The sequence below is a fragment of the Apis dorsata genome, unplaced genomic scaffold, assembly GCF_000469605.1.
Source record: "Apis dorsata unplaced genomic scaffold, Apis dorsata 1.3 scaffold_400, whole genome shotgun sequence".
Classification (NCBI taxonomy): domain Eukaryota; kingdom Metazoa; phylum Arthropoda; class Insecta; order Hymenoptera; family Apidae; genus Apis; species Apis dorsata.
Window position 1 is genome coordinate 230,532 of NW_006263658.1, and position 11,487 is coordinate 242,018.

The 11,487-nt window shown below is 29.2% G+C and overlaps 1 protein-coding gene across 1 annotated transcript in view; it reads left to right on the plus strand.

Annotated features, from left to right (window-relative positions):
* Window positions 1–3,513: 3,513 nt before the first annotated feature.
* LOC102675416 (octopamine receptor beta-1R-like) overlaps window positions 3,514–11,487 on the plus strand; it is a 58,613-nt gene continuing 50,639 nt past the window's right edge. The window contains exons 1-3 of the mRNA XM_006619291.2: window positions 3,514–3,808; window positions 9,529–10,044; window positions 10,096–10,860. Coding sequence (XP_006619354.2) covers window positions 10,019–10,044; window positions 10,096–10,860 — 791 coding nt within the window. The 5' untranslated portion in view covers window positions 3,514–3,808; window positions 9,529–10,018. The remainder of the gene's footprint in view (window positions 3,809–9,528; window positions 10,045–10,095; window positions 10,861–11,487) is intronic.

Below are 11,487 nucleotides of genomic sequence, written 5' to 3' on the forward strand. Positions count from 1 at the left end.
TTTTCACAGAAGAAATAAATGATCAAGGAGAATTAATTATATCATTTTAGGAATTAAGAAAATGTTGAATTGAATTAATTATAAAAAAGAAAAGATATTACTTATAAAATTAGAAGATAAATCTTTTATTTTTTTTTCAGGTCAAATAATTATATTTACAATCTTGAAATCTTTTTGATAATAATCTTTCTAACATTATCATTAAATGGTATAATTAAATGATTAGATATTTATACAAATTTATTTCTAAAAGTTTTTTGTTTCGTTTGTTCGTTTTTATCAAATATGTGTCTTATGCAAAAAAATTTATTAATACTAATAAAATTTAATAATATTTGTAAAATTTATCATCACTTTTTTATTGTACTTACAACAAATCCTAATAATAACGACTATCAAATTTTGCGATATTCAAAAAATAAACATTAATCCAAAACAAATCATTGAAATTCATTTTTATATTTCTTAATTTACCGTTACTTTCATATTTTATCATGTTTAAAGAAAAATTTCTTTTATTTTATTCATTATTTTTAATTAATAAATATAAATATTTTTAAACCACATGTTTTTTTTATTTGAATTTTTTTCGGATTAAATAAATTCGATCGAACAAATTGGATCAGTTTGCCCATGAATACTTAGTTGTAAGTAAAGAGGTGATGATCGTCGATCGAACTGTTTTTCTTTCTCGGCTAAGCGCAAGGAAAAGACCGCTCCTTTATTTGCAATTATCGGGTTTGTTGTTTGCATTGACGCGTCTAGGATTTCTATTCGGTAAATGGGAGTACAAACGTGTAAATGCATTTAAATTTACCAACCGATAATTAGAAGTTGCGAGTGAAATATTAAACGAATCAAAATGAAAATAAATAAATAGCTCGAATTTTGAATATTTACGCAAAATGAAATTAAAATTTAACGAAGAAATGTTTGAGAAATTTTTTCTCACGATAGAATAATATTTGTAATAAACGTATAATACGTGAAATAAAATAATCGAATTGAAATCAATGGAATCCTCTTCGCATTTTAAAAAAAGACGAATCAAGATGCTTTAAATGTCTGGAAGAAAAATTACAAATATCAGTTTTTCTAGCGTAGAAAAATTGCAATATTAATATTTGTTTATTTGTTCAAATATGTCTATTTTTAGTTTGAAATGTTTTGTACAATATATTTATTTTTCGAGATAACGAAGAATCATATTTTTGAATAACTTATGAAAATTAGTTGGAAAATAGATATAACAGAGATTAGATAGATAAAAATATTACATAATATTCTTTATGTAATTTTTGATATTTAGAATTTTATATAGAAAAATGTACGCTTTTTATTCTGATTTTACTTTGCAAAAGTTTCTCTTTTCGATGAATATTATTTTATATTTATTATTTTATTATTTCTGTTCGATACACATTTTGCTTCGTATTTACACGGAAGCTTGAACAAAGTAACGTATTTCCGTTCGCTTCAAATATTCAACGTGTATTATGAAAGGTTTCAGACTCTTCTTCAAATATCACAAGCAAAGTACGAAGAAATTCAATGCACGACAAATTCATGACGCGTCCTTATTACTGGATCACGAGCTAAGAAATAAGCGGAGAAATCCACAAGGTTTCCTCATTGATTTTCTTTCTTCGATAATCACGTTGGATATATTGAAAGCAAATTTGTTAGGCGAATTTTTATTTTTATTTTATTTTTCCAAAATAATTCGATGCAACACGCTTCGTTGGATGTCGTTTCGAGATATTTTGTTTCCATGTTTAGGAATTATTTTAGGTGATCGATTATTATGCAATCGATTTCATTACGAGACGTTTTTTTAAAGAAAATCTTTCATTCTTCGCATTCTTCTTTTTAATAAAGACGAACGTTTTCATTTTGCAAAGATTTCACATATGCATATTTCGTGTATATCATAATTCCAAAAATGACACTTTAAATATATTTTCTTACAACAAAGATACGTATGACAATTTTTATAATAGCAACTATCTTTGATATCTCTTAAATCTCACTTTGCTACGTACATAGCCAATATATAGTCGGAGGATTATACAAATAATTGATTCACATTACGAACGATATTTGTGAAAAATTACTCGTAACGATATGAGGAAAATTCTTATATTCCAATCGAATTATTGTTGAAAATTGGATTGGAATATCAGAAAAATGCGAATTTCAGAGCGAATCGTAGGCATGAGAGTCGAAACGAGAATGTCGCGCAACGCTTGTGGCGGGGATGAAGGGTGGCGTCCGCGCAAGGGATGCTAAGGTGTAGACAACCCTGGTGCTGCCGCCAGGGTGGCGGAAAGCGGGAAACCAGTATGTTCACAGTTCACTACGGCCTGGCAAGCCGTCCAAATGGACACGGGCTCTCGTCGCGTTTCGCCGCTCCATCTCGCCATGTAAACAAAATCCTCTCTTTGTATCGCGATATTTCGCGTAAACGAGTACCCTATCGCGTTCTCTGCACGACTATCCTCGAACTTGTCGAGTCGATCGGATAACTATGATGAGGATAATTACGACGAGGAAACATCAGAGGCACGTGTCTCTTGCAAAAATAACTCTGACGACTTTATTTATCGAATTGGAATTAAAAGATTGTTAAAAAAAAAATTATCGATTATCGATTAATTTTGTTAAGCGATAGGGAATCGTTCGATCGATTGAAAGATCAATTTTTATTAACGATTGTGGGGTTATTTGATTTATTTTTGAAGATGGAACAGGATCATGGAACGAGGGGAGATGGAAACATGTGGCCGAGTTTAGGTGTTGTTTTAGTGGAACTTGGAGAACTGTCGCCAATAAGATTGGAGTTTAACTCCGGTTCCTGTGTAATTCGCTAAATCCTGGCACACACAAGGGTGCTTTAAGTTCTGTGGCGTGACAGACTTTGGATACTACTTAATTGCGAGTGTTGCTGGTTGTTAGTCAACGTTGCGTTAGCAAGGTGTATTTAATTATTTTATTCGGCATTTTCGAATGTTTTTCACCAATCCAATGATCTCATTCGATTTTAACGGGAAAATATTTCTCAAAATAAGCCAACAATTAATTACAATTATATTGAAGAGAAATGAGAATAACGATGTTTTAAAGAAATAATTGTAGTGGATATTTTAATTAAAATCAATGTACATTGTATTTTATCTTAATTCTTCGGTGTGATTAATTCGGTGTGTTTCATTGGATTCATATATATATAATTTCAATCGGTGTATTAATATATAATTTCTTTAATAACAAAAAAAAAAAAAAAGAAAAAGAAAAAGGGAACAAATATTTAAAGAGAGAAAGATTAAAAAAAATGTGAATCCCTGAAGAAAATAAATTTTATAGTAACTACCAACTGAAAAGATTAAATTTATTTCATTGAAAGTAATCGATCCAAAGATATCGAGTAATTGATAATTGACAGAAAAAGAAAAAAAGAAATAAATATTTAAAAAGAGGAAGATAAATATTAAAGAAAAAGAAACAATTGATAATTTACTTTATTAAAAGTAAAATTAAATTAAATATTATAATAAAATTATAATAACAATCTAAAATTAAATCATCAGAGTCAATTCCATACAAGATATTGTATGGAAAAAAATTCTTTTAAAATTAAAAGTGAATCGAAGATAATTTTGAATAGTGTCAGTGATATATTTTAGAATAATGTGGACAGTAGAAGAATCGATAAGCAGAATGTTGATCGTAAATGAAGAAACGAAATAAGAATTTCACGTCGATCATGTCCGATACATGTCGGGAATCACAGCACCTGTGGAACCTTGAGGTAAATTGTTCACCTTTGTACACACCAAGGATTATTCGATTCTTATTGAATATTCCATTCCCTTAGATATTTTTAGATATTTTTACTCTCAGGAGACGAGAAATATATATCCTTTTATGTATAATACAATATAATCACGTTCATAAATATTGGAATAGTAATTGTTGATTTTTTTCTGTAATATATCTCGATCAATTATGATTTTTTTATTCGTGCAAATACAAAATATATTATCCTATAACAATTATTCAATAATCTATAAATTTATAAAAATTATTTATGTGAATTTTTATAATTATCTAATAATCTATAATATGATAATAATATGATAATCTAATAATGTTTTAAATTTATTGTATTTTCTATAACATTCTGATATTTACGAATATATATCATATGATATGAGTCAATATATTCATAGATCGATCAAATAAGTTTTTAGGTCATCGAAATTATATCAGAATCAAATTTTTGAAAATTTAATTGATCTTTAAATATCGTTGGTATCGTAGATTTACGATGGATTATTTGCGAAGCACTATGATGCGACGTGTCTTCAACAAAGTTTCAAGAATTATTTATTATTGAATTAGTTGGAAAACTTGTTATTATTAAATTAATAATTAAGGGATTTATGATTTACTTTTAAAGAATAATTCAATATTCTTTCTTTATCTTTCATATTTTAATATACTACTTAATAATAATTCATTAATAATTCTTAATAAAAATATCACTCGATAAAAATATAAAATAAAAGTTTAGAATGATCGAAAATTTAATTAAAATTAGAGAACATTCTGTGCATTGATATAGATTAATATAGAATTTATGAAACAGAGTTCAAATTTAAAAATTTATCATTCTACAATTTCTTTCTTTCTAACTCTGTCACATTTTTCATTTCAACGCTATCGATCATTCATCACTATTAATGCAAACCATTTAGATTTATTTCTCAAGTTCGTCCAAGTATTTCCGGTAAGAGTTCCTTTCATAAAAGTGTCTACGTATCGTAAGGGGGGGGAGGTGGTAAATAAAATCGGCATAAAGTGAAAAATTGCAAATAACGAAAGATATTCGGAACGTAGGTGGATCTTAGGAGATAGAAAGATAGAGCTTCTTACGATTCGAACTTCTTACTTGACAATGCGAAAGAATGAAATTGAGGAAATAGATAAGGGATAAATTTGTTACGAGCTAGATATCGACGTCTTGGTTTTCTCGATTTACGAGTGCTATTTCGTGAAAGAATGAATCGTCTTCTTGTAGCTACGTTATATTCGATACTATACTTTCCTGCAGTTAAAAGTAATGGAAGAGTCCCATATTGGATAGTAATTTGATAAAATGGTAGAGATTTATGGTGAAATTCTCTTCAAGAATGATGATTTGAATGAATGGATAATGTTTCGTTATTGTCATCTTATTGTCACGATGAAATTTGTTTAAGAGTTTAATAATTTATTTAGTATTTGCAAAAATTTTTGCCTTCAAATATGTTATTTGAATATTAATTTCGATATATATTTATCATTTTTAAATTATATGATATGAAATATAATCATTGTAGAATATTATTTTATTAAAATTGAATAAACATTTTAGAAATTTAGAATTTAGAAGGTCTAAATTCCATTTTAAAAAATTTTAAAAAACTAATATTAAAATTATTTCATAAAATAATATACGAGATATTTATATTATTATTTATTTATATTTTATGCGAAACTATCGCGTAGATATATATCGGTTTATTTCCGAACAATATTATATTTTTCGTCAATACTTTTTCCATCTTCCAAAAAAACGAATACTTCCACGCGAAAAAATATTGACAAAGCCCACATCTACCGTGAAAAATAAAATAAAACATCAGGCCGGTTCATAAGTGCATATGTATTTTCGATGCTTGTTAAAAAACTCGGACGATTCGTTAAAAATAATTTTTACGAAGCTGAAATTATGATGTTAAAAAATTTCTTGATTTGAAAAAAAATAATAATAATAATGATTAATTGTAAATTAAATTGAACTTTAATTCACTATTTTTTTCCTTTGATTAATTTTTAATATTATCAATTCAAAAATTATAAGATATATTGAAATATAATGACAATTGCTTTATATTATATGTTATACTGCTTTTAACGCTTTTAAAGTCACATATCCTTCTATATCCTTCCAAATCTATTGCTAATCTTTATATTCAATATTCTTTTTGCTCTTCGTGTCTTACAATGCTATTAAAAGAAAAAAGGAATACCGAAATGAAAAGATTTAGAGATTTTAATTTTGGATTATAATTAATTAATTTTTTTTATCCTTTCTTACATAAATTTTATTAAATTTAACAAACCATAGATTTTTTTCGTCTTCCTAGATTATTTTACGCTACGTTATAATTTTTGTTCTATCATAGATAGAAATAAACACGATCTTACGAAACGATCTTATATCTCAAACATTTCTTCACTTCACAATTCGAAAACAGCGTCATCTGCAATTCCACGATTTATCGCTTGAAACAAACCACGCGTTGTTCTCATTCCCATACACGAATCTTCTAATTGCTGTACCAGGTGCAATGTCTGTGCCCGAGGACACAATCTTAATGAAAATTTACCTCGTGCTCTCGAACTTTTGTAACATTTTTTCCATTAAGGAGAGGTTTCAAGTTTTGTTTGGATTTAATACTCGTTTACATTGCTATTTCATTATTCTAAACAATTAGATTTTTAATGTTTATAATGTTTATAAAATGGCAAATTATTTTTTGATTTTCATTAAATAATATACGAATTAATATTTTAATATGACAGTAAAATTTATAAGGATTTTCCATATTATCCTCCTAATTTGTTTAGAAATCAAGAGATGAATTCAAGCGTTAAAAATTACTTTCCAATTCGTAGAAAGTGTATTTTAAATCTGTATTTTTTAAATTAATGAGAAAAGGTATTTACCTCTTAATAATTCAATATTAGTAATGATACAAATCCATCCTTGATGCGTCAATAAACTTGGGATATTTCGGTCTACAGTTTCATCTAATTGATTTCGGAACATCTTGATGCTTGAGAATATAATTGAGATGTTTAAAGGAAGAGATCATAATTACTAATTCATCTTATGTTAGGTCAACGTTCAAAGTTAAACTTCGCCATAAAAATATATTAATATATTCATTAAAAATTATTCAGAATATATTGTCTAAAATTTTCAATTTAATTTTCAAATGGTTCACGTAAAATACATTTATCTATTATTAAGTAGATTATTTTATTTGAAAAAACACATAAATATAAATATTTCTACGAGTAAAATTCTAGAAGCACATGAAACACTTTGAAACATAATTTTATTATTATATTTCTTAAAATATTCAGGAAATAATTCTTCAAATCTTCATTTCTTAGCGTTAATTGAAAAAAATATGGAAAATCCGTGATATATACATCGCCTAGCATTGATTAATAGCGAAGTTTTACTTGTAATTGGCTTCATTAATGAAATTAAAACGAAATATATGAATAATTTCAATTTTCAATTTTCAATGATTAATGTCGAAATAAATATGATAGCATCGTGGGGATGATTTCTAATACTTTTATTTTAAAATTGTATTTTCATCGTTGAACAGTTTGTTAGTTTGCCACTTTTATTCCAAGTATGAATAGGTTAATGTAATGTTTTGTTTGAAAAAAAAAAACCGAAAGAGAAAGTGGAAAACGATGGACGAGTTTAATTGACCGTGGAATCGATCGATCAATTATCGATGGAAAATTGAAATATCGAGGAAAATAGTTGGTGTGTCAATTATTTTGTAATGGGTATTTGTAATTGAGAAAAAAGGAAAGCGTTGTTTGTTCACGAAATGAATTGACCGTTGATGTCGTTAATCGAGGAAAAAAGTGAGAAAATAAATGGATGAAAATCTTTGAATTTGTTCAATTTGAAACGCATAGGTGCTGATTTTTTAATTTCGTTAAATCGACGAAGAAATGAATTATTGATTACGAATATAATCAAAATAAATTGAAAGTTCAATTAATAATATATAAGTGTGATTAATAAATAATATTGATAAATGAGAATTTAGAAAATGATCAACAATAATTAATTGAATCGCATAATTAATTTAATATTTATTCTGTATATTAGAGATCGATAATTGAGAGAAATTTATTTTAAATCGATAAAAATTAACCGCGAATAAAATTAAGAATTCAATATACAGATGTTTCAAGAAATAAGAGAATTTAACGATATCGAACAATTCTTAAAACCGTGAAAAATATTTTATCATTAATTAAAAACCTAATATTAGATTCAGAATCGATATCTGTTCATGTCTGTTCAATGTGAGTGTAATATTGTAAATCTTATTGTGAATAGCCGCAATAAATATAAATTTGCATTTAAAGAATTATTCCTGCGAGTTTGCATGTCAAAGCATGACAACAATACTTTTTGCGATTAAAATTGTCAGCAGACGGATGATTAATGGAAATAAAAGGCTCGTTGAAGATATAGATTTCTTGTTTCGTTTCCACTTTCTCTACAATCCTGTGGAAGGAAATACATTTTAATTTCCCAGAAGATTTGATGTTGTGCGATAACGTTATTTTCTACTGTTTGACGGTAGAAAAATATGATTTTAGAAGGAATTCTCGTTTGATTAGAAATAATAATTCTCCACAGGATTTTTCAAAAATATATTTTTCTTTGAATAATCTCATTTGATTTTTTACCCGTAAGGATAATATTTAATAACAAATCTTAAATATCTCGTGACACTTTTGCATCTATGGACATCATCGTAATAATTTTTTGAAAGCAATTTCAATGGTAGTTTAACGAACCGTGGTTTAACAATATTTTCTGTATGATGCAATCCTTCAGAAATTGGTGATCTTTCGATCAACCGTTGCTTATTTATATATTTGTCAAGGTATTGTTCCACCCAATTCTCTCGTAATCCCGTTCCATTCGAAATTTAATTTTCTCCGTGATAGAGAAGCACAGATGAATTCTGCGAAACGAACCGATGTGCACGTTTCAACGATACGATGATTTTAAATCATGTATGACGTTGTGCAATTCCCAACAATCGATATATGGAGCGATTTGTTTTTTACCGTTTAAAATATAAAAATATTGGTTTATTTTGAGAATGATACGGTATATATATTTATAATTATATTATTTTAATTAATCTTCTATTGTCCAAGTGTTGTATTAATAATTATAATAAACCATGTTATTTGTTTAAACAAATAAAAAATATCAATATCGAAGAGAATAAAGTAAAATATAAAATATCATAACTAGTTCCCTTTTATTAATTAAAATTCGAGAAAATTTGGTAATTCGAAAATTTGGTAAAAATATAAAAATAAAAAAAATATATAATTAATGAATTAATCGAGAAAATATATATCTTCTTCAATCATTTGAAAAAATGATTCTCAATAAGTTTATTTTCTTAAATTTTCCACGTCTTCGATCTTTAATAATAAAAAATATCTTTCAAATAAGGATAAAAGAGATATAAAAATTAGAGAAAAGATTTATAAATGCAACGATATATCGCATAAATAATAATAGTCGTATTTTATAATATTCATACATAGCTGAACTCGATTCAAATAATAGAGAATTAAAATTCCTATCGAATATCTTGGTTAATTTCAATCTTCTGTCTTTTCCAATTCCAGGCTTTTACCATGTTCGAAAAGCGGACGGAGGGACAAACTTCGCCTCAAACTATCATACATCGGATCAAAATTCATCCGTGTAACGTACCTTCTGGAACGTCTCCAACGAATCGTCTCGAGAATCTTGGTTAAGCTTCGAATCCGTACAAACCAACTTCTCTCTTCTCTCTCCGACCAATCCCATTTCGCTTTTCAACTCGCATTATCCCGCTAAAGTGTTTGACTGGAAACCATCAAACTGTGGAATGGAGCTTCTATCAACATCTAACCCGCATAAACCCTTCGATATCCCCCGTTAACAAACTAAACCAAACTTCATTTCCGTTCTTCAATGGCCTGCCAGGATCTCTCTCGCAGCCTCCTCGTCGAGGTCGTCGAAGAAGCGGAAGGGAGAACGGAGCAGTGGTTCCGTTCTCGGTAACGTCGAAATCTCGTTTAAAAAAAAAAAAAAAAAAGAAGAAAATCGTGCGAAAAGAGAGGAGATCGAAAAATGGAATTAATCGAACGATTACAGCGGTCAATGCATCGATAAAACAGAGAAAGAGAGAGAGAGAGAGAGGGGGAGAGAGGGAGAGAGAAGATGGAAGCGAACGAAACGATGGAAGATGGATCGGTGGTGAATACGACCGATTTACCCGATCTTTCGAACGTTTTCGTCGATACCGGTCAATCGAATCATTCCTCCAACTTATACGAGGAGAATAACGAATTGGAGCACGTTATTCTTTTAACGGTGAAAGCCACCGTGATGGGTTTCATCATTCTCTGCGCCCTGTTCGGCAATTTATTGGTGATCGTGTCCGTGATGAGGCACAGGAAGCTTCGCGTAATTACCAATTACTTCGTAGTCTCGTTAGCGTTGGCGGATATGTTGGTCGCCATTTTCGCTATGACGTTCAACGCGTCGGTCGAACTCTCTGGAAGATGGTTGTTCGGCTACTTTATGTGCGACGTGTGGAACTCGTTGGACGTGTTTTTCAGCACCGTTTCCATACTTCATCTGTGCTGCATCAGCGTGGATCGTTATTACGCGATCGTACAACCGTTGGACTATCCGTTGATCATGACGAATCTTCGACTGAGCACCATGCTGAGCGTGGTTTGGTGCTCGCCAACGGTTATGAGCTTCCTGCCGATATTCGCCGGATGGTACACTACCGAGGAACACCTCGAGTACAGAAGAAATTATCCGGACGTGTGCGTGTTCCAAGTGAACAAACCTTATGCCGTGATCAGCTCCAGTGTCAGTTTCTGGCTGCCCGGGATCATCATGATCGCGATGTATTACAAGATTTATAAGGAGGCTGACCGTCAAGAGCGGATGCTGTATCGGTGAGTTGATTTTCAATATAGTCGATCGTTGATCGATAATCGAGACTGTCGAGATTTATAAATCGTAAGAGGGACCGACAGATTTTCGTGGTTACGTTTTATTTAATTTTATTTAATTTTATGCTCGCTTTTCATCTTGAACGATATCACGTGTAAAATGTAATTATTTACAATAAGATTCTTTTGAATCTTCTAATTTTATTAACAACAAATGAATATCAATGTATTTATGATTGTTTCTAGACAAATTTTCTTATTTTTATTCTCATTCTTTCCAGATAAAATAAATATTTTTGTAATAAATGTTACTTCCGAATAATTCGACATATCGACTTTTCCACTCGTTGGATCTTCATGGATTCGATCGATATTCATACGCGCGTTTCATCTTTTTCGATTCTCCCATATTTACTCTCGAGTGACTAGATTTAACGATAAATCTATTTGTGGATTATATTAAAATAGGTCATCCTATGCGCAAACGCTTAGACTATGCACGATATATCAATTTCGAAAAATTGACAAAAGCTTCCGGCATATGAAACTTGTTTCACCGTTGCAACGTATTTCATAGATACAACTTTAGCATCTTCTCTGGAATATTTTCTTTTTTTTTTTTTTTTTTTT